This window comes from Grus americana, chromosome 8 (genome assembly GCF_028858705.1).
Source record: "Grus americana isolate bGruAme1 chromosome 8, bGruAme1.mat, whole genome shotgun sequence".
NCBI lineage: Eukaryota > Metazoa > Chordata > Aves > Gruiformes > Gruidae > Grus > Grus americana.
Window position 1 is genome coordinate 12076654 of NC_072859.1, and position 24188 is coordinate 12100841.

General features: G+C 38.4%; 1 protein-coding gene across 3 annotated transcripts in view; it reads left to right on the forward strand.

Moving 5' to 3' along the window:
- NR5A2 (nuclear receptor subfamily 5 group A member 2) overlaps positions 1 to 24188 on the forward strand; it is a 99627-nt gene that overhangs the window by 36679 nt on the left and 38760 nt on the right. For all 3 annotated transcript variants that reach the window (XM_054833989.1, XM_054833991.1, XM_054833990.1), the window contains one exon: positions 19168 to 19287. In XM_054833989.1, the coding sequence (XP_054689964.1) occupies positions 19168 to 19287 (120 nt within the window). The remainder of the gene's footprint in view (positions 1 to 19167; positions 19288 to 24188) is intronic.

Sequence of the window (24188 nt, forward strand, 5' to 3'; positions counted from 1 at the left end):
ATATATGTTGTAAGTTTCAATGTAGCTTGTTTGCTTTTCTTTTGTTACAGTAAAATTTGTCCTTATATAAATAAATAGACTAGTAGAATAAATTTAAGCCTAACTCATGTCTCAGTCTGAAATTGCAATTGAAGTGTTATATCAGTACTGTGTTGTTTGAGTAATTAGGATCTGGTTTTGCTGTCACTGAACGCAGTTGCCAAACTCTCAGCACTCTAGTGTGAGCAGGATCAGGCTCATTCTGCATTTCAGTCAGTTCCTGTAGAAAACCTCCTGTTGTAATGCAATTATTCTCTCTTCCTTTAGTGTCCTGCAGAGTTTAAGTTAGACAAGCGAGCTAAAGACTTGAGAGACATATTTAGTGTCTCCTGCAGCAGTAGGAAGGAAATCTGAGGACTTGTTAAAAGGAAAGATTTAGAAGCAGAAGTTCTACAGAGAGAACTGAACAGAGCGTTAGCAGGCAGGAGGATCTGCTTTTCCACTTGTTGCTTTGATAACGGATAAAAGGCTGTCATGAACTGCAGGCTACCAGCTGGGAGCAGATAGAGTAATCCCGGCAGAGGGCTGGCCCCAAACTACACTGGCATTCTTTTAAATCTTCGAGACCATAGGAAACTTGTTTTTCCCCTGCCATCATCATCATTATTCATGATGATGTTTTCCTCCCCAGTTAAATATGTTGGTCAAGTAAATCTACTTCACAATACTTTTCTGTTTGAAATATAAGCAAATATCATGTAGACAAAGATATTTCAGCTATTTCATTCAACTGCCTAAAGATTCCCAAAATAAATTCCAGAGAACTGGATCAGGCAAAAAGTACCACTGCCATAAGAAATCTCTGTTTGATTGTAAAGGTATATTGCACCAAACGTGCAGATAATCATAGGAACAATTTGTAATGTACGTCTTCCTTGTAATCGACACACTTGATAAATGAAATCTAGAGGATGTGTTACTTGTAAGAGAATAGCAACGGAATGTCATTTGTTAGAAAACGAGCCGACGTGACCCCTGCACGGTACAGACACGTGCAAACACAATGACAGACCGAGCCCAGCAAACCCATCCGTGCACGCCCAGCCTTACTGGTGTGCATTGTACCACCAAGGTCATGTTACCAACATACTTAGACACATGCAGGATTGGGCCAACAGCGTTTCTTAGCATGTGTACAGATGCTTGACGAGCTGTGGTGTTTCAACCTGTGTTATTGCAGAGAAGGAAAAAAAAGAGTACTTAAAGCTCTGATTGTCATTCTACACTGTTCATTTTAATGATATATTTAGGGGCCTAGCTTACTTTGTATTCTTATGTGTAATTACCCATATAAAAAAACACCACTCATTAGTGTTCTGTTCCACTGACTTAATTATACTCCTTAATTAAATCTTGACTAACTGGGGGTCACTGCAGTGTCAGTGGGATTTGTCACTGTTTGTCAGCAGGTGTCTGGTCACAGCTATTTCTGGTTTCCCTGTTGCTGTATTCTGTTTAAGAGCACGGTCTTTTTGAAATGCAAAGGACAATTATGTATTACCTTACTGTGTTTTGTGCCTCACAAATTAAATAAAACACCAGTGAATCCATTCTGTAATACTAGCACGCTCCCAGTCTTTACATACAGGAGGTGGGGAATGAAGCAAATATAAACCTTTTCAAACACAGTTCAATACCTCATTTATGCTCCTTTTCAAAGGCTTATTCTTCCTGTACTCAAAATCCATGGTCTTATTAATTTATCAGATAACCTTATGTTCAACAGGCATAAAAATATATTGCAAATATCAATCCAGGGATACTTCTCCTTTCCCCTACCTCCTAAACATGAAATGAATTTGAAACATGACCAGCAAGAACGAGCTAAATCAATGTTACATGCATAACAAATACAACATGGCATGTGCTGCTATGCTGTGTTGCTCCGAGTCAGAAGACTGAGGCTCCCGATTCCGTGTTCCCTGAATAATTCAGTAGGAGTTCTGCATGTGCAATAAGTGCACAATAGTGCCAGTTCTTTCTATTTCAAATTTGCATGCTTTAGGTTTGTTATTTTAGAAAGTTACTTAGGGGAAATATAATTCCCACGTTTACGCATATAATAGGCACCTAATGTTCATCTGAATAATTGATTAGTCAAGTCAGGCTTTCATAATTAGCTGTTGGCTTTCCAGTATAAGCCCACAAAACACTTGTCAATTGATAGACATTTTTAATTTATTAATATATATGTTATCAAAAGAGCTGCAGTAGTTACCTAGAAAGCATTTATTATTTATTCTGTCGAGGCTGAGGAAGCATTTCGATTCTAGACATGTATGTTCAATCTATTATAACTTTCCCAGAAGATTATCTTTTTGTTCTGAAAGTTTTCATGAATGTTCTCTGCCTGTGCTCTCTTACAGTGGAAATACGAAAAAGTGTTTGTTTGTTTGTTTGTTTTTTAAAAATCCTTTCAGCCATTCCTGTGTTACACAGAAGCTAGTGACATGTTTCATTGATTATAAAATAATGTGTATCACTCACTTGTACTCAGATACCTAAGAACCATCGAAATAGATGCCACTAGCAGATTTCCCTAATGCAGCCGTAGATTCTGTGACCAGACAGATGCATCTGTTGATAGCACATGTGTGACAGTGATATTGCAGTTATGAGTCGTGGAGCTATGTGGTAAATTGCAGAATCGTAAGATAAATTGTATTTTTCATGAACTTTGTGACCTCATTGGAACGCTACCACTACTCCATATTCCTGACCAGTTTTCAAGTAGTTGAAGGAAAAAACATCCTCTGTACTCCAGAAACTGTACATTTTAAGCCCATGAGATGAAGTTCGTAAAACAAAACATTTGATTGTGAAATCCAGAATGAAAATTGTTCCATTCTTACTAGAATTAAGTGAAAGACCAAACATCCGATAAAACAACAGGACTAGAAATTGTGTAGTTTATTTTGTCGGGAAACAAACTTCACATTTCCATTGGGAGGCAGCATTTACTTCTAGCACTTGTTGAGTGTGAGATACTGAATTTAAAAAAGATATTATTATTTATGGAAAAGGTATTTTAGTCCTGTATGTGCTATACAGTTACTTTCCCTTGCCCCTGTTCAGAAGAATCACCTTTGTTTTAGTGAAAATATATAAGTGTCTCCTTCCTATCAGTGAGATCAGGACAAATGCTTCAATAAACATGTAAAGTGCTTTCCTGAATCAAAGTCCTTCTGAGGCCTGTACTGTTGGATGTGTATTAAGTTCCTTGCTTTATCAGTGGAAAGATACAAATATAATATCAGAATTCTAAAACCCTTTTAAATCTAAAACACTTCTATTATAGAATAGCTTTTTAGTTTGTGTGGAAAGAACATGATGTAAAAACCACATCACAGTGGTAGAAGAAAAATGTATGCCCATTTTGGTGGTGTGATTTATTTAATTGTGGTTCACCCATATGAAGTACGTGGTTTCAAAAAATTCACACAAGCCCTTGAGCAATACATCTTGTGTACCATACACATGTATGTATTACGCATATATTCTCTTTCAGTTTGTACTTAAAGATAGAAAAAATATTAGAATCCTTCTCTTTTAAAGAAGGTTGATAACATACCTCCCATTCAAAAATGCAAATACATTTCTAAGGGTGTCATTATAAAGTCTGTCCTCCACAATATATATATATCTTATACTAATATAAAATTTCATTATCTATTTTTGCATCCATTGCAAGATAATAGAAAATTAAGTGCTACACTGCAAAGAACACAATGTCTGTGTAGGATTCAGAGCCAAGTTTGCAACTGCTGTTTTAATTTTCTATTTCACATTTTGCGCAGTGTTAAAATTTCAATCAATGTTATACTAATATAAGGATTTTCTATTGGGATATTTTTAAGCATAGCAGTTTCTACCTGGAAAGTATTTATTATTTAGGCTGGTGGGCTAATGAAGGATTCGAGCTGTGCGAGCATTGAAATGTCCATGTTCTCACTATTAACATACAAAGTTCTCACCAGTTCCCCTGTCTATTAACCTAAGAGTTCAGAAACATTTCCCAGTGCTATTGTATGGCTAGTTCGGTTCTTCCATTTAGACTTTGAAAGAGCATTGTTTTCAAAAAGTGTTTTACAACTGAAAGTAGATGTGTCTGCTAAACAGATTCATATTTTCATGATTAGATGGATGATCAGATCCAAGGCGGAAGAGAGATCATATACATAAACAATGAATAGGATTGCTAAGTCTGTTTTTCTAGGTTACAGCTAAATGAGAGCCATTATGTGAGCTTTCAGATAAACTCACAAAGCTCTTATCTGTACAAACCTCATAGATCTGCCATCATTCTTAGTGACTAACAGAAGTTATATCATTCAGTTTCATTAAAAATGCATTAATCCTTTTTTAGTAACCTTCTTCTAATTCATTGATTTAATTATACAATGAACAATAAAAATGTTTGGTATAATAAAAATACAGTATTAAAATGTGTTATATACATAAATATTTCATTGCAATGAGATTATTCAGGGTTTTAAAAATATCAACAATATGAATATCATGCACTGAGACAACAAAGCGCACATTTTTTCAGCATCTCTGAAACTATATTTCAAAAAGACTAAGTCTTTCAAATGAGAGGCCTGCAATTGTTGCTCATACTATTACTTGCGGTCACTTCACGTACAGACTTCCTGTAAAGTTGGTGACATTTACCAGCATAGGTTGATTAAGGGACAGGAAAGCGTTATAGGATGTATGCACGTATTGCTCCTAAACATTGTGAAGCCAGGCTCCTCTGATCAGATTGGTTCCCCCCAAAGTCACTGGCATTTGGCCTAAATGAAAACAGACTGAGAGCCCCAGGGTTGGACCTTGGGTTGATGCAAATACTGGGAACGTTTTGCTCGGCGGACGGTATGCTCAGTACATGGCAGCGTCATGAGCAACTTTCACAGCAGTGGCAGCTACTGCGATCCCACTTACGCCAGCGAAATAATTCAGACCACCAGGACTTCAGTATAGCTCCCAACATGGCAGTTCACGTAAACCAGGTGGAGTAATTCACCTAAGACTTGAATCGATTTTGACACAGCTAGTCCTTTTTATCATTTTGTATCTGGGTTTTTTTATTAGATTTTTGTAGCAAAAGAGAGAAATATCATTGGTTGTATTACATACCCGTGTTATCTGAAATGCTGACAGCCAGGCATGGCTGAGCAGGTTTCTGTGCAAGACAGTCGATTTTGCTGGTCGCTGTGAAAAGCTGGCATGATTTCTGCAAGCGTTCCAAGACTAGAGGAGAAGCAAGCACTTCATATTTTCATTAGTCATCCCTTTACAGATTTACTTTTAATTCCTTCAGCAAAGCAGATTATTAAAAGCAATGACCTGAGGTCTCCATTCAGATATCAGACTTGCAATCCTGTATAATGTGCGCCGCAGGGCAGAGGTCACACTGACGAGTCTGTTAATGTAGTCACTCTGGGATAAGATCAATCTCCATACTTCACCATATTGATCTAATAGCTCATTGGCACTTCCCCCTTTGAATTGATTAGCTCATGTGTGAAAAGAGATTGATGGGTTTCTGACCCTGAGGAGTCTGTCAGGGGCACACCCATGGCAAGGGAAGTGGATGTTTTCGCTGCTTCATTTGGGTGGCTCATTATGTGGATGCCTCACGGGGAATAAAGGTCATAACATTGTTTTATGAATTATTTACAACAAAGTATCAGGTTTTTGCCTCATTTGATGCTCTACCTGTACTGAATCCATTCTGAACAGAGCATGAAGAAATACACATGAATGGCCAAATGTACCAAATATTTGCGTAAAGGGAACCACCACATCTAAGTGACCTTAAAAAGCAATTTTACTAATATAAGGTAATCATAATAGATATGAGGGTAAGAATAGACTTCATGGGTCATCTAGTCCATTCCCCTTATGCAATGACAGAATATTGATGATATCTAGAAATGAATTACATTTTTAATTGCATATTCTAGATAAGTACTCACAGTGAATCTAGTTCAGACATCTCAGGGAACTTCATATGCATGTTGCACTGTAGAAAGAGGCAATTTGCACGCGACATATGAGCTAAAAAATAAACTATGCACATTTCTCTGTTGTTAAAAGTAACCTAAAAAACCCAGATTCGACTCCATTTATCAAATAGTCATATATTTGCAAAATGCATATATTTGACACAGTAGATTGGATTTTGGTGCTGTGTGTGCTCATGCAAGAGGAATTATAAAAGGAGCTGTCGCCAGAAGCTGAATTTAGAAGTTAGCTTATGTTAGGCTGTACTTAAAAAATGTGTGCATTATCAGAGCCTTCACAGGTACAAAGCAATAAAATTAAGGACCAGCTCCTTGAAGTCTTCTGTTGAAGCTGAGGCATTTTTGTATTTCTGCCTGCATATGAGTTGTAGAATCAGTCTCAAAGACATTTGTAATGAAATACTTTCTTATATACCGTCCAAGCTCAGGATACTGTATAATGCCATACCTAGGATGGTGTTACATAGGATGTCAGGTTGTTTGGTTATGCTCCAGTACAAAAAACATTGAGCAAAATATTCTCATGCTGTTGTTAAGCTGATGCTTATATTTATGTAAGGAGACAGTGCGCTTCACTAATAATATCTTTTTGTATTATTTAACTGGACATTCTGTTATTTTGGGGGATGGCAGTTTAAATTGAAAGACAGGTAATTTTATTTACAGAGAAGTGTCCATGTATGCTCCATGCAGTCAGGCAACCCTTTTCTACTATTAGATTAACGGTAACATGAACAGGTACTGCATAAAAACATAGTAATAGGCAGTCCCTTCCCTAAAGACCTTATATTCTACAAGAAACAGACCCTCAGGCAGATTAGTTAAAAAAAAAAGAAGAGCGCCAAAGAGACAATTTAATCCGTTACCCGTCAGTGAAATGATGCTGAATATTTGTATAATCTTGCATTCATTTATACTTCTAAATCATTCAGGCTATTTTATATACCAGGAAAATTGCCCTGGTATAGGCTTATGTAGCCGTATTAAAAAAAGTTCTAATACACCTCAGAAAAACTTATTAGAAGCAGGGTTGAGATGCACTTTCCTTTGATAAATCTGGGATTAATCAATAAATCATTTTACATTTTGGTATCAAAGTAATATTTTAGTCATGGTAAATCTTCAAAAATAAAAAAATTTCATTACAAACCAAAGTAACTGCTACCTAGATTAATAGAAAGTTGCCGGACACTTGAACACAGGCTATGCAAAGAATGATTTTTTGAAGAAAATATTGCCATTTTATTACAAGCTGTTGCCCATTGACCAAGTTTCTGCCAGTCTGATTAAAACTTAGCTCCCACAGTTGTGGTGTATGGTGGCACTCATGGGTGAATGGGAAGTAATCAGAGCAACCTGATTTTGTTGTTCATCTTCCTGTCATTCAGAAATGAGCTAAGAAAAACCTAATGAATTAGATGTACAGACTGTCTCCCCTTTTCCTAAACTCACAGCTAATCGTCTATTGCATACAGACACGTAGGAACCCAGTTTAGAGACTCACAATTTCGATACCTGTGTCCAGCTGTGACAGCAGAGACAGTCAGAGGCTGGTTGAGCTGTGTCACAGTCCACAATCATTTTTACCTGTAAGGTTCCTGCTCATTCTGTGTTTTGTACTGCAAAAGTTCCTCTCACCAACATAACAAGCATCCCAAATAAAACCAGTTTCTTCAATGATATTTTTAAACGTTAATATGAACCTTAACTGCAGTGCTAATGTCTGTATGGGACCTGGGCAGAGTTGACAACCTTATTTTAATGATACTTCAGAGATTTCCAAATTAGAATACAGGAAACAGGAAGTGGGAATAAATGAAACAAAGCCAAATGAAAGGATAAATGGAAAAATCATTTTTAACATACACTTGCCTATTCCTTAAACATTCATTCAGTCAACACTTCCTGTGATTTTTAATAGCAAGGCTCTGTCTGCTCTTTTACACTCAACTTTGTTGGGAAAGGAGCTAATTTTTTTGAAGATGATGTTCACAGTTGAAAGGATTTAGCTAGATGGTAGTAGTTGCATGCCGAGAGCCTCCTGCAATGCTTTTAAGATGTAAAGAGAAGTATTAAGTCTTTTGGATCATTCCCATGTACAGTAGCTCATTGGATCATGCATCACTGGTTCTCACTACTTCTCCACAACCTTCTTGTATGACTTCAGATTCCTTTGGTGGTGTTTTTAAGCAACTTTTTCTATCAAGTCAGATGGATACTGGTTTACTACACGACAACCTCCATTCATAATGCTGAATTTTCTTTCACTTTCTCCCTTATTGTTGGGTCGTCTTTCTCATTTAATCTCTGCCCCAGTGACTTACTGTTACTGCTGCAGCCCTTGGGATGTAAGACAACCTTTCTGTATTTTTTCTTCATCAGTATACCATCTCCTTTCACATCTTGACTGAAGATAGTGTTTCTCATGATTTCTTACTGCTTTTGCTGTGGCGTTTTTTTGGCTGTTCTATTACAAAACAGAGGAAAACACAGTGGAATACATTTGTATGGCGAGTGCAGTGTTTTACGATAACACCGACCTCTATTGCCAAAGGTGTATTAGAGGTGACTTTCTCTCCTGTTTAGCACACTGTAGCTCCCAGTCTTGAGACTCCAGATCCATATGTTTCAGTGATTCAAGTATAGGCAAAGGGAAATACTTGCCCTTACATAGTTGTAAAGTTGAAAAGTAAAATATAAACCAACATACTTTAATTCCTGAAAAAGATTTCAATGCTGTGCAATCAAAAGATAAAGAACATTTAAAATACAAAAACGCTGATTTGATGATAACTAACAATGGTATGGAACATCCAATGTATTAGATTCTTTGTGTGGTTTGTCAGTGTCCAGCCCTGGGTATCACTAATACTTACCTGGAAAATTATTCTTCTCTCATTTACAGTGCTGTAATGTTAAAGTAATTCCTTTTTAGTCATGGCATCAAAGATTATTTGCATATTGCCATCGGTATAGCTGTGAATACAGTCCCACGCTGTGTACACAAACCTACCTTTGTACGTGTCACCTGTTAAAAGAGTAAGGTTATACTTCTCTTATGGCTTGTCCTTTTCCCATACTCCACACCCTGTTGAATAGCTGTACTGGAAATAAATGCAAATCCTATTAAACAGAAGACTAACCACTTAGTGTAATTTAAACAAGAGCCAATTTAAGTAACTCTTGTGTTAATGCATGCGAAACCCAGTGTTCTGGGGCATGCAGCACTTGAAAGAACAGGACCCTAAGTGTGTTGAGAGATTACTGTGCCTGCCCGTTACCATATTGAAGAGTCTTTCTGAAATTAGCATGTCTCTTGTGTCACAAGTTAAAAATATTTTCCATATTACACTTAGTTGATTGAGTTTTAATAGAATATTTATTTTGTGGAAAATAAATTTAGTTCTTACTAGGACTTTGTCTTTAATATTAACAAATCCACCGCTGTGTGTTGTATTGGTCTCTGTTGAAATTTGCTGTTGCTCTTTTCTAAGAAATTTTACAAATGAGAGCTAATGTAGGAGGTAAAGTTTACGTATAATACCTACCTTAGCATAAGTGTCAGCTGGAAAAATGGCGTAGCTGTAAGAAAAATGAAATCATAATTTTTCTAATAAATCACCAAACAGGAAAGGAACATTGCATATTAGAAATCCTTTCAGGTAATACTAAGATATGTGTGACTTGGAGAAGACCACAGAGACTTTAATCGAAGGCTGCTTTACAACAGAGTGAAACTGCTGATTCAATATATTGAGAATAAATTCACCAGCAGTACCATAAAATTTACTAGGCTCAGGCTTGTCTTCTGATTCCCCGGAGGACATCATTGTGCATCCTAAAAAGCAGATCAGACCTGCAAGGCTAAGGATGAATCAAGTGCGCCTAATTCTGATTTTGTTTATGTGGAAGTCATACGTTCATGCAAGTTAAGAATTGAGAATATGGCCCAGCGCATTTTTGCACTTAGTTTGTTGACATCAGAAAAAACAGGTGGTTTTCTGGAGTAATTCAAGGGAATAAAACAGCTTTAGTACTAAAATTGCTATACAAACTAAACAGCATTATCTGATTTTTTTTAAATTCTAGACCCAACTATGCATGAACTTATGCTGTACTAATATTAGTAGAGATGCTCACAGGAGTAGGATTTCAAAGGTCAGTTCTATGGGTCCAGTCCTGAAGAAGGCACCTCCATCTTCACCCTGTGAAACAGACACTGAGAAGAAGAATTAATTTTCCTCTTTCCTTATCTTTGCATTCACTTTGACAGGGAAGAAACACTGCATTGTAAGCAAAATTTTCAGCTGGGACTAAAAAGAAATCCTTTTCCTATTTTCAGTTTGAAAAAAAAACCATCCGAAAAGAACCTAAGAAAAACACATTTATAATTCATCAGAAATAATGCTGACTGTGAAATACTAAGTAATTTTCATGGAGTTTGCACAGAGATAAATGTGAGGAAAAGGAGAAAAAAATAAGAGTATTACATCTTGCAGTTGACGCACTATATTATATATATACACACACACAAAGATTATTGTAACAGCCCTTTCATCTGATGTGTGAAGAACTGAGATTTGTCATTTACCTTCTCCTTAATAGAGGGGAATACTCTCTAAATGGAGTCCAAAGATCCATAGAAGAAGAAAAGTCTTATTCTTTAGTAGGATCACTGTCTTCTACTTGCCCATACTCCTTCCGCAATCAGAGGTCCCTAGACTCACGCATCTTGTGTTATATTCCAGCAAGAAAATGGGATGAGTGTGAACTGATGTTCAAGGCTGCTTTTTATTAAAGTCTTTTGACTCAATGGAAGATTAGCACTGAAACCAGGAATGGCTGGTCACTGCTGCTTCGATCCCATCTTTCACAGTGATCCTACACACACGCAGCTGTCCGGGGCATGCAAGGGAGAAGCTGTTGCAAAGCCATCGCACTCTCCCTGTGTGCATTTGCTAAGCAGGAAACGCCACGCACCATTCAGAGCATGGGCACCACATACTCACCGCTTCACCTTTTGGAAGGGTAAAAGTGTGGGGATTTTCAAAGTTATAGTGTTGCTTTGTGCTATAAATTCCTTACCTGTGTCCTTTAAAAAACTGAAAAGTGGCTTGATATTCCAAATACTAATGGTTCCATGAGCAGAGAGTTGATGAAGCATTTTAGTCCTTCTCTCTTCCTCTCTCTCGGTCCTCTGCTGTTGAATAAAGGGTGAGCATATTAGCCTGTCTTTCAGCATGGCACACAGCAGTTACTTTCCTCTACCTGGGTACCGACTGACACAAGGCGTATAGGAACTTAATCTCTTGGATAGGTGAACTCCCTGTTGAAATAAGCTGACACTGATGGATTCAGATGTTATTGAAGGAAGAGGTATATACACACACATGCACGCACACACCAAGTATAACTGCACCTTTATAACAGCCTCTTTACATGCTGTAAAGGAGCAGGAAAAGGCACACACTGAAGTATTTCTATATCTCCTTTCATTTTTAAATCATGAAAAAATGTAAAATGCTACCAAACTTGGACAGATTTTTATACTCACTTCACACTAGAGCTAGACGGCAAGAGGATAGTCGTCTAACCCAACACGGGCTTGTAAAGATCACTCCCTGCCTTTACCCAGAAATTTTATATAACATACGGGTTTCTAGTAAAGAGCTGGAACAATCATAGTTAATATTAAATCATTTTTTCTTGAACTTTGTAGCATTTTATTACTGAGGTTATAGGTAGCAATCACATTTTATTAGGGCATTCACTGCTTCTGAAAGTTACGTGCATTTACTTTTAAAACCACATTGGCTGTTACATGCTGCTTTTTGACAGCAACCTTGCACAGGAGGTTTCCCACTGTTAGCAGCAACCCACCTGGAGAGTCCAAATCCTTCTCTAGCTATGTAACGATTTGGAAACCATGCATGCATACAGGAGTGAAAATTAGCCTCTGGAGTGCACTTGTCTTATAAAACTTTGATTTGGGGTGATTTGCTTCACTATAGCATAAGAAAATGGAGTAACAACTCGAGCTGTATGTCTGCAATGACTTGTGAGTGATCTCCTAACTACATTTGAAAGAAAGTTCAACCATCCCTTGAACCTGCGTGCTTCAGGCTCAGTAATTCAGACAGATGTTTAATCACTTCATATTCACTAGGAAATGGCTATTCAATGGCCGTAGAACTTAAAAGTGGCGCTATGAGATGAATGCTTCGTGTTATTTCTATATTGGCATTCCCTTTTAGAAGCATAAGTAAAAACAATTCAGCTGAATCCAACATGGCTTTATCACATAAATTTCAATAATTGTATTTTTTTAATCATTAGATACCCTTTTAAATTTTTAGTAGCAGAAAAGCCCAAAGCTATAGTGCAAGTTGATGCAAATGAAAAGAGATGAAAAAGGATTCTCCAGCTTCTCAGAAAGGGAGGTGTAGACTGGGTAAAAGGTGAGTACATTGTTTAACTGAATCTGCAGCAATAATTACAAGGAAAATATTTAACCTAGAGCAAGACAAAAAAACCCCCATGACCCTGAAACTTTTAACAGGTAATTCATCAAGTGTCAGGCTGAAAATACCTCTTCAGAAGAAAAATTGTAATAAATCTGCAGTTGTTGGTTACAGTATGCTAAATATTGTGCAACACTTTCCTAAAGGGAAGACACAGTGTGGTTTTGATAAGAGTAAGGTGCATTTCAGCAAAGCATACACATTATTCTTCATTTTACTGTTTGGCAATTTCAATGTTCTTCAGAGAAAACAAAAGTTTATAATGATTAATGTTCTGTGCTGTGGGAAGCACACCCTACAACAATACTACTCTTGTGTCGCACTAACCTTCCTCATCTATAACATCAGCACAAATAGTTTTTCAGATGAGTAACCAGCATTTCTGAGATAAGTCCTTCCTTTAACTACAATTGATAATGTGTGATTGTGTATTGCAGTGTCAACAGAGGCCTCAATGAGCCTGACAAACTTCCACTGAGTCCCACACCAAAAGCTCAGGGCCCAGCTGAGTGGGAGTCTGGGCTTCAGCAGACAAACATGACATTCCCATCCCCATCCCCAGACCATCTTTTTGTCCTGCCAAGAGATAGTGTGTCACCACAGTGCTCAGAATTAGACCTTTACACTTCAAATTGAGAGTCTATTTCTTCCACTCTTGGAAACATCCTACATGGCCTGTATTATATTGGTAGGATAAATTATGCAAACTAATAGTTGCATCTAAATGTATTCTCATGCATGCCTGTTTTCTAATCCTTGTTAGCAGAGAACTCAGAAAAGTGATTTAAAGCCACCTTTTAATTCCAGCTGGCAGTGGAGGAACTCGGGCATGCCGCCAGGGAATTCTGTGTTCAAAACTATATTCAGATATTTAACAGTATAAAGTTCACTGTGCAGATGAGCAGTACCATGTGAATCTTTCACAGTGGACACAAAGAAGTGTCACAGTTCCACCAGGCTCCATGGTTCCATTAAACCCCTGGGAAAATTAGGTCAATAGACTTGGTGGAGGGGACACACCTCTGTCTCTTTTCACAAATCTTATTTTTTTTAAAGTTTTAAATGGTGAACGTTATTTTGTAGTGAAATTGAAGAGTAAGCTAATATATGGAGCACAGTGACCCTCCCATGCTTGGACCATAGACTCTCCTACTGCACTGTGACCCACCTTCATCCATTCCTCCTCCTGACCCAGCCGTACAGCAGTTCTGCTCTGGTGCTTTACTGAGAAGAGCTGGGATGGCCAGTGCTGGGACAACAAGGGGAGCGTGCAGGCTGCAGCCAGCCTTTCCCGAGAGCTGCGGCAAATAGGCTGTGCAAGTAGTGATTCCCTCCTGGGATGGGGGAAAAAGAGAGAGTGAGCACGCCAAAGGTTTCTTTCACAGAGGCCACAATACTGAAATATTGTCAGTTAATATTGATACTGCGCACATTTCTACCATGAGGTCACTGACGATATGTTTCCAAGTCAACACGAGAAGGACAAAATCTTAAAACCTTATCAGAATAAAGTGCATTGCATCCTGCCATTCACCTGTACACAAAACACCTGTCAGTGGATATTGCACAGGCAAACTGGCTGCACGGTGTCTCATTCACCACGTCTACCAGTTTACCTGTCAGCATTCCAGATGCTCAGAGACCCTTTTTGCATAATGAGTTATGCTCTAACGTCAGCTTATTCTGGCTAGCTTGGTAGTTAGTAGGCAGCATAGTGGGATGGCACTGGGCGGTTGTGGCAATGACCATTTGTCTTCCAGCTTATGACTTGGGGAATATGCTACAAGTAGCCCAAACAGCATGAGATACAAGGTTATGGAGGACTCCAAATTCTGACATGCTTCCTTGTCCTCACTGCAAGGATAGGTAAATAGGATTTTGGTATAGGAAACAGGATTTACTTATTGCCGTGTATTAATGCTATCAGAAAGCTATCTCTTGCTCCACCTTTGTATCCCTGCTCTTTGAGAGAGTAGACAATGCACACGCCCACTTTCACCTCTGGGACTTCTCCTGCCTGTGCTGGCAACAACCACCATCCTCTGCTCCTCTAACACAAAGTCCTTGCTCCTGCTGTGCCCCCACAGCATCACTTATTGTCACACAAACCCTTTAAGTCTGGGTCTCATCCAGTCTCATCATCCTCACCTTCAAGGTTTTACCTGACATCCAACTCCTCTTATGTCTTCTCTCATTACGCTGCCTCCCCATTCCCCTCCTCTAAAGCCTCCTCCTAAGCACTACTCTCTTTGCTTCCCTTGTCACTTAGCAGAAGTTCTAGAAGTGTGAAGTTTTATTCCTTTCGTATTCATAACATTACTCTTTCATGCCAACCTGCATGCTGGAGATAATCTCCTGTTTCTTTTGAGTCACACACCATCCCTTAGCTTCCTCCACATCTTTCCTTAAAAGCCATTTCTTCAGCAACAATTTCCAGTTATGCTGTCCCCACTGGTGTGTCTTCATCTTAACACCCGTGGCCAGAGAGGGCCTAAATTTAACCACCTGGGCACGGTATTTACTCACACTTTTGCTTGAGGCTAGATAACTGTAAAATGGGTATCTCATCTGACAACTTGCTTAGGTAAGACATGCGTTACATTATCCTTGTCTCAATGTTCTGTTATGGCAGGGAGCAGTTGCAAATTTGGGGAGTGTTCTTGCAGCAGCCGGTTGTTGGCTGTATGAGTTTTATTTATAAACATTCCCAGTATTTATAAGCATGCCCTTTGTCCTTTCGGGACTTATTTTCTTCTTGTTAAAACATCAATAATACTCAAAGATCTCCAGAAACTGGAAAACCTCAAAGTTTAACCAGTAGTACAAGTTTATGAGCTTATTTCTATTTCAATGTATACCATGATTAAAAATTATGTTGATTATAGGGAAGTTCCAGACTGGAGCTAAGTTATCTTGGTGACAGAGTCTTATCTTCTTCTCCTGCTTACCCTGTTAATGGTGGACTAGCATGCTTTAGCGTCACAAGACTGAAGTCCACAAGGTACTTTTTCTGCAGAGGACTTTCCTCTTCAGAACTCACTCTCCACTCCAGCCGCCAAAACTTAAGCCTCTTTGCCTTCAGGATCACTTTAAGGCACATGTTTTGGTTAAGGCTGATTTTTTCATTTTGCCAGATAATATGCTTCTGCAACTCATTTATTGACGTGCCACAGAAACCCAAAGGTGTTTGTGTCCTGGCTGAAGTTACACACGTCATAAAGTTTACCAGCTCATTCTAACACAAGAAGGGATGTGTGACCATTTTTGTTTAATGTGATCTATATTGTTTTCTATTTTTCATTTCATATGCATTAGCAGAGATAAAGTATGTGTTTTTCCTCATCTACATGGTTTTCAGAAATAGGCTGGAATTGATCACTTGCCCTACATTTTAGTAATCCATGACCCTTCTTAAAGTCATCTCTGTTTCTTCCTAGTGCAAACTGGGAAGCATTCTGCTGCCCTGCCAGCTTTCTTAAAATGGCAAAAGCAGCTGGATCTAATAGTCTTTTAAAGGCAATACTGTGTTTTGGATGTGTATTGTGCTTTTTATGCTATCCATTTTATAGGCTTTCACTGGTTAAATTACAGTGAATAGAAAGGAGCAGATTTTGTGAACCACTAGCAGATGTTCGCTGTTGCTAGTTTTACGACACTTGTAGAACAGCAGGAACAGACTATGTGCAAAACATTTTTTTTTGTGATTTTGCCATCTCATACTGTTCTCACAGCACTGGCTCAATAATGATATGGTAAAGCTTGGGAGGTAAGCTTTGATTGCAGACTAGCTGCTGTTGGGGCCTTCAGAAAGCCAGACCTGTCAAGTGCAGTTTGTTTTCAAAAGCCTGTGGCTGAGACAGATGGGTTAGCTGGAAATACGTAATTTATAATATAATCAAATGCTTGACCTCTTATTCAGGTATTGGTTGTTATGATATGGGTGCTCAATGTTTAAACCGTCTCACAGTTTGCTTTGTTCAGATGTAAGCTGTGATAGCTTTGTGTGAAATGCTAATTTTGGATTAAATTATCATGCGAGCATGATTTATTTGATTTTTGTAACATGTTGTTGTACAGAGGAGAAAATGGTCACAAAACGGTTTCACGTAAAAAGCAAAAGTACTAGAATCTGTAAATTTTAAACATATTCTTTAAATAATGCCTTATTTTAAACCTGGCCCACGTTTTGGTAGGGAGTGCATCAATGAGGTAATTTACTGTCCCCTCCTGAGCTAACAAGTCACTTGGTGGAAATGGTTTTGTAGTCAAATACATGTTGTGGGCAGAAGAAGAGTTCTTTAATACAGAATCAGCCTTGCTCTGTGATCTGAACAGAAATGAATTATCATGGGGACAGATAGCATAGGATTGGAGCAAGGCTGAGTTTGTGATAGCACTAGCTTTACTTTGACTTAGTAATATATCCATCTACAGAGTCCACACCTCTTTCTTTCCTCCATCTCTATTGCCAATGGATATGTAGCTTGTAGGAGTTATCTGAGCATACATGTATTAACTGTGACTGTAGGCAGAACAGCAACTGTGATAAAAGATTATTCTTAATACCGGAAAGCCAAAGCATGCAAGACATTTCAAATATCAGAACTGAGAGTGTTCGCACGATATTAATTCATTTTTTGGTGTGTCTGTGCATTAAAATCTGTTATAACACAAATGCATATTGAAGATAAAATAGGAATAGGACATACAAATTTAATACAAGCATTAACTAATTCTGCAGTGCTGCATGGGGGGGGGGGGGGGGGGGGGGATAAAAAAACAAAACCCCATGAAAATGGTATCATCCTGTACCTAAAGCAGTAGTAGAGGGAATGAGAGCTGTGCAGTTTCCCAGCACAAATACCTGCTGCAGTCACGGAGCAGCCAAAAGCAAGAACCAAGGGTCCTAGTACAGGCTGTGAGGGAGAACGTGATCTGCTGCACATGGGTTCTTCTGCCCTTTTCTCCCCACTGGCTTTGTGCTAATCTGCTCCCTTTCTCTTCTGATTTCATTTGCTTGCACAGTCCAGCAAGAGGCAATAATTTGGGACAGATACCTAAGGAGGAGAAACTGGGACAAGAACAGTTGGGAGAAGACTGTGAGTGGGGAGAAGGGAAGTTAAAATGAGTGAAGGAGGCAAACAAAGACTTTGATGTTTAAGATGTCAAAGTCTGAACTATATGGCAAGTAACTGGAAAGAGGGAGACAATACTAGGTAACTTTCACAGGTGACACTACAAAAATCTGTTAGTAACAAACGTTGCTTCCTTCTCTACAACACAACCAGAAAACAAGCTTGAAAGAATAAAGTTCAAAAATTCATTAGGTCATAGCTGATAAAATCCGAAAACATGTATTGCATTATCTAATTCAGCTTATGCAAGATTGCTCCTTATAATCGGGATTCCTGCGCGCTATCAAATCTAGTTCTAAAGCAACTGAAATTAGAACCCCTAAAAACAATTTTAATAGTTCCATGTCTCAGAAATTCTAGGTATTTCTCCACTTTAAATATTCTCTTTGCTAGTTTCTTTTTTACTTCTCCTAATTTATAGCATTTTTAATCTGTTCAGCAATTGCTATCTGTGCAGGTTCTTAGAGTCCTTTTAACTATATACATGCTATTACTACATCCACACCAGATGCTTGTAGCAAGGCTAATGTATGCATCTCTTAACTCTTTTAGGTCCAGAGGATATTGATGGTTACCATGACTTAAATTCATAGTCTGCCTTCCACTAATTTGTGAATTTTTTTTTCCAATTTCCATGGAAATCTTCATTATTTTTCAGTCTTTAAAGTGAATAAAACTGAATGCAATCCAGTTGCAATAAGAGTCAGTTTAGCGAACGACTTTGTTGTCCTATAATATGTACATCCCAAATAACATTGCACAAAATCTTAATGTAGGTTGCTTGTGCTGAGTGCCCAGTATGTTCCTTCTATTACAAACTGGAGTCAGTGATGTGTCTCACTGCTCACTGCCTTGTGCCCAGCCCTTTACTTGCCCTGCCGGTAACACCTGAAGCTACTCAGCTTCTGTTTTTGAAGAAGTTTTCTTCTTTTTTCATAGTGCCATGACTGTTCTTAGAAAGAGTGTTTACCTCTCTTCACTTTTTCCTTTGCAAGGGACCTATCTCTGACTTGGGCTTGTTGCCGCAATAATGCTCTTGAATCTGCAGATTCCTCACTATTTCCAGAAGCTGAAGTTCAAGGATGGGGAGTATGGGGAAAGTACGCATTAGCATTATTTCTGCTACTCTTTTTTTGGTAAAAATAATATCCCATTTCCATGAGCATTTCATAAATATACTGTTATTATTACTTTGCATAATAATGTGTAGTTCTGCTTTCCTAGAATGTAATCAGTAGTAAATAGTCTATACCTTTTACAGATAAGAGTTTCAGCAGTGCCCTATTTATTCAGCTAATAATAACAATTTTGTGGATGCATAATTTTTGATAGCATTTCTGTTCTCATGACATTAACCAGATGCTTGAAGGAGGACTGACTCTGTAGTGTGATGTAAGACTTACTCTCAGAGTGATGCCACCAACATTCATGTTTGCTTTACAGGTTGATGACCAAATGAAGTTGCTTCAGAACTGCTGGAGTGAACTCCTAATTCTAGATCACATTTACCGGCAAGTGGTACATGGGAAAGAAGGCTCCATCCTTCTGGTTACTGGGCAACAAGTGAGTATGTGTGCTCAGAGAAGTATTGATGGCTTTTTAATAATAATTTTCAAAATAGCAGGAGTTTAACAAGGTCAGAAGCACTCCTGTGTTCTCAGAGATTCTCCACAAATAATGCAGATAAAATGACTTGTGCACTCTGTTCCTAGTCTGCTGATTACAGTTAAACTTATAAAAGCAGATATAATCATAAGCACTTTGCTTTTCAAATATACTTGTATACTTCGATGATTGAAAAATAGCAGATGAGAAGTGTTTCTTGAGAAGTTGTATTTCCTTGGGGCTAAAATGGTTTCTGACAGCAACAACAACAGAATTCCCAAAGCTGATGCTTTAGATCTAAGCAATTATAGCTTATTTTCCCTTCAGAACTGTGGTTTACTCAAAAGAATCACTAGCTGGGTCAGAAACCTAGAGAACCTGCAGGTACTACCTCAGAAATATCTTGCTTTTAGAGAAGTATGCACATGTGTAAGAAACTGAGGAGCTGAGACATCTAATCCCAGGTAAATTATTCAGCCCATAGGCTATCAATACAGGTATTGTCTCAGGAGCTGTCTCAGAATATGCACCCTGCAGTTTCTGCACAGCTTTCCAAGGGTTAATTTTCTTCAGGTGTCAGATGCAGAGATTTCCCAAAATGCAAGAGCAATAATGAGGCAAATATTAGGAAAACTATGTGAAAACCCAAAGGAAACAGAAAGTTTTGTCTCCCTCACTTTCCAAGGCACAAAGAACGTGACAATAAAATAAGTATCTTATTGCTAAGATTCTTATTCTGGTTTAAAAAAAAATAAAATCATATTATGTACATTGTGATCCTGATTCAAAGTGAAAAAAAAAATGATGCCCCATTGGTATTAAAGTAGATGCAAACTGAACTGCCTTAATTTATACACACATGGGAAAGAGCTCCTTTTTCTAAGATACATCATTTGTGTCTTCATGTTGTAGAATCTGTTTACAGCTTTAGTTATAATTTTAAAACTGTAGCCATTTCTTAACACTAAGAACAAGTGTTTATAAGAATCAGAAGGAGAAATAACTGTTTGTATTTATGATTAAAAGGTGTATGGTAGAAGGGAGAAATGATCAACTTGTCCAAGAAAAGAAGTGGGCAAATTCAAGTTCTAGCTATGGAACTGACTCCTACACCTTTGTGGAAAGTCACTAACCTATCTGAGATAAAGTTATACTCCCTAACTGTATGAGCAAAAATTAGTTTCATTACTCTTGATTTATATTGGTGCTATTGAGAAAATGATTGATCCCCTTTCCATTTCATCATCTACAAAACATGGACAATTGTACCGGCAATTGTTTTATTTACCACACAGGGTGCTTGCTTAGTCCTTTGTTTATAAAGCTATAAGTATATTGACAGTTTTCTGTTCCTGAGAGAACTGCTAAATTAGCATCTCATTTGTTATGTGATTAGCTAGTTTTTAAAGGTACTGAGTGCCTAAGTCTCACTGAAATCATTAGACATACCTAAATACCCTTAAATTCTAACCATTGTCCCCATTTTTCCATGGTAATAATTCTTACCTCATTAGCCACTTTTGTCTTTTCTTGCAAAAAACCCCCAGCTGTACATAATCTCAAGGCAAAGCACAGCATTTCATCACTGTTGGACAACAGGTAGCAGGATGCTTATTAAATGTACTGCTTGCAAATCATCAGCTGGTTTTGGAAGCTGTATATTTCCAGGCAGAATTATAATCTCCAACTAAATTAAAAGCTGGCTAAATTGGACTGATTGCATCCATTTTTACCCCAGGTTTGTCAAATAGGTTTAATACATCCTCCTTTCAACCCAATTTCATTTTCCTGTGCCAAAGTTTGTCATTTTGAAGTCGGTGCAAGCACCCTCCCCATCACCTTCTGTACATTCCTCTTTGCACTTAGGCTGCTTGGAGAGCAAGGAGCCGTATTACGAGAACACCAAATAAGAACACTACAGTCAGTTTCTTTCCTTATGGATGGATCCCTTTCCACTTCACGCTTGCTAACAGCTGGAGAACATACTCCCATGCATGCACCACAGATTCTCCTTGAGAAGTAGGGAGACACCAGACCTGAAGTAAATGTGCAGTTTCTGGCTGGTGTTTTTGAAACTGGAAAGAGTCTGAAATCTACACATAATCTCACTCTATTGTCCTCATTTCATTCAGCTCTGGTCACTGTCATCCTAGATTAAAAGCCAGATTGCTTACAGGAGTGGGCACAGCTGCATGGACTGTGCCTGCTCTTGCTGGGCTGTGAGTGGCATGCGTGCTCACAGAAAGACTGCTGGTAGTTGAGGTATTGCAGAAATGCCACTACTATGCCAGTACATGAGTTGTATGCAATTTGTCATTCAAAAGCATTTACTTTAAAAACATAATCTATTTAAATTATTTTCATGGGTGAAAATCATTCATTGAAGAACGTCTTTTATTTAGATAGACAAAGCTGGGTGAGCTAAGCAGAAGGCTTAAAATATCTAGAATTGCCAGAGCCACAAATCTTAAAATCACAGAATAATCCAGCCTGGAAGGGATTTTAAGGAGTCTCTAGTCCAACCCCCTGCTCAAACCAGGTTTTTCAGGGCTTTGTCCAGCTGGGCTTTGAAAACTCCAAAGGATGGAAACTGCACAACCTCCCTGCACAGCCAATGCCACTGCCTGAACATCTTCATGGGGAGAAAGTTTTTCCTCAGTTCTGGTCCAAATCTCCTTTTTTTTTTTTTTTAACTTGCACCTGATGCTGGTCACTCTCCTCCTCCTTGAGCCCTGCTGCAACACACACAGCCTGGGAGACCTTGTTAGTAATGACTGAGGCAAAGGCAGCACTGAGTACCTCAGCCTGCTCTGTTTGCTGCCACTAAATCACCAGCTGAATCCAGCAGCGGTCCCACATTTTCTGTGTTCATCCCGTAACTAGCAATTTGACATCCCTTGCAAGTCTCAACTCTAGCTGAGCACTGGCTTTTTTAATATCATCCCTACGTGCCTGGACAGTGCTTCTAAATTACCTGTTCTGAGCCATTCCTGGCTTCAGCTGCTGTACACTGCCTTTTTGCATTCTAGCTCAGTTGTTACTTGTTTAGCCAAGCCGATCCAATACAACTCCTTCTTTTCCTAAGTGTCAGGATGGACCATCTTAGCAGCATCAACTCAGTCTGTTGTCATTCTAAGACACAGCGCCAGATCAAATGTATTTATGATAGGACAATTCTGACTGTCTCCTCTGTATTAACTGTAAAATAATTCTGGAAAGCCACACTTACAGACCCAGGCATTATGAGTCTTTGCTATTGCATGAAATGCTGCATGCTTTCTGGTGGCTGCCCTGATCCTTTCAGTTCCTGCAGCAGAGAAAGGGAAATAACCATGTCACCATCTCATAAAAATTAATTGATTAAGGTGTGGAAAGCACTCTGACACTTCTGATGAAAAGTGCTGTAGATGTTTTTATTTACTGCTACCAGCAAAGCACTATGAGCAAAATTACAGTCAATCATCTGGCTTTCAAAGATATTAACTTTAAACTGAGGATCTGAGCTAGATAGCCTACTTTATTACCTGAGAGATCATGATTATTGTCACAAGTTAGCAAATTTAAGACCTCAGAAGCCTCACTCCTTGCTTTCCTTAATATATCCCTCCATAAAAGCTACTCATAAACACAGTGCTTTTTACAATCACAATCAAGGGGGAAGCTATAAGGGGGGAACTTAGCACCACTTAATTAGAACATACCTGCTTTCTCCACTTAGGCTGCACAGCCTCTGTTCCTCAGACACAAAAGTCAAACTTCATCCAGCTCCCCAGGGCCATACCACTGTCAGTTCTATACTAGGTATCTAAAATGGGCTAGTAGTTAGAAGCACACTCGGTAATTTTCAAACGCATTGGCTCAAAACCCGTTACCTTAGGGCATTCCTATCCCATTTCCATACATCTGCATTTCCCTCAAGCCATTGGCTTACAAGTTTTACGCAGTGTCAATCCACTGTTCCCACTTTGATGGGGAAAAAGTACAGTCAGCAACAAAGTAGTAAGCATTGGCCCTTGCACAAAAAAAGACTGTGTTTTATTTTATTTTGTTATTTATTTTATTGGAGTTTCATAAATGAAGCTCTTTTGTGTGTATGTGTTTCAAGAAAGCACTTTTTTCAGATCATTACAATTCCTCAGCAGTTCCTCAGAAACAAGTTCCTCCCTATGCTGCACACTTCATTTTCTGCACTAAGTACTGCCCCTCAGCAGTAGCAATTACCATTTCAAAAGGAAATAAAGTAGCACAAATGCATTTTACAACTCTCCAAATTTCATAATAGAAAACAGCTAAGGAGTGATTTGCAATGTGGTGGTTAATTGTAAATCATTGCCAATATGCTCTCCACACGCCAAGTTTTGTAGGCTTAACATGTGGCATGTAATTTTAACAGACCAGTTCTAATTATAGAACTTTAATTCCTCCAACTTGAGCACTTTCCTTTTGCATCTTCTATAACAGCAATACACCGCCAGCTTCCAATATCCAGTACACACAGGGTAGGCACTAAAGCTCTGTATAGAATATCATTGTTCATGCATTTTTGTGCAGCAGTCAACACACAAATTGTAGCCTCGGCTGCCCAGACACAAGCTGCTTATTTTGTGCATACCTACACTCTACTCATCGTTGCCAAATCTTCCCTCTGCTGAGTTTGGTCAAAGCCTTTCAGATTAAAAAGGCTGTCCAAAACCATACCTAAATCTCAGATTTTGAGATTGCTGAAACGACTGATTCAGAGTCATCACACAAATATATCTTTCCACCTGGATTCATATTCTAAAGCATAGCACCAGAGAAGAGCATGAGAGATTACCAAGATCTTGACAGTGTTGTGTTTTGAAGCAAAGTTAAATTTA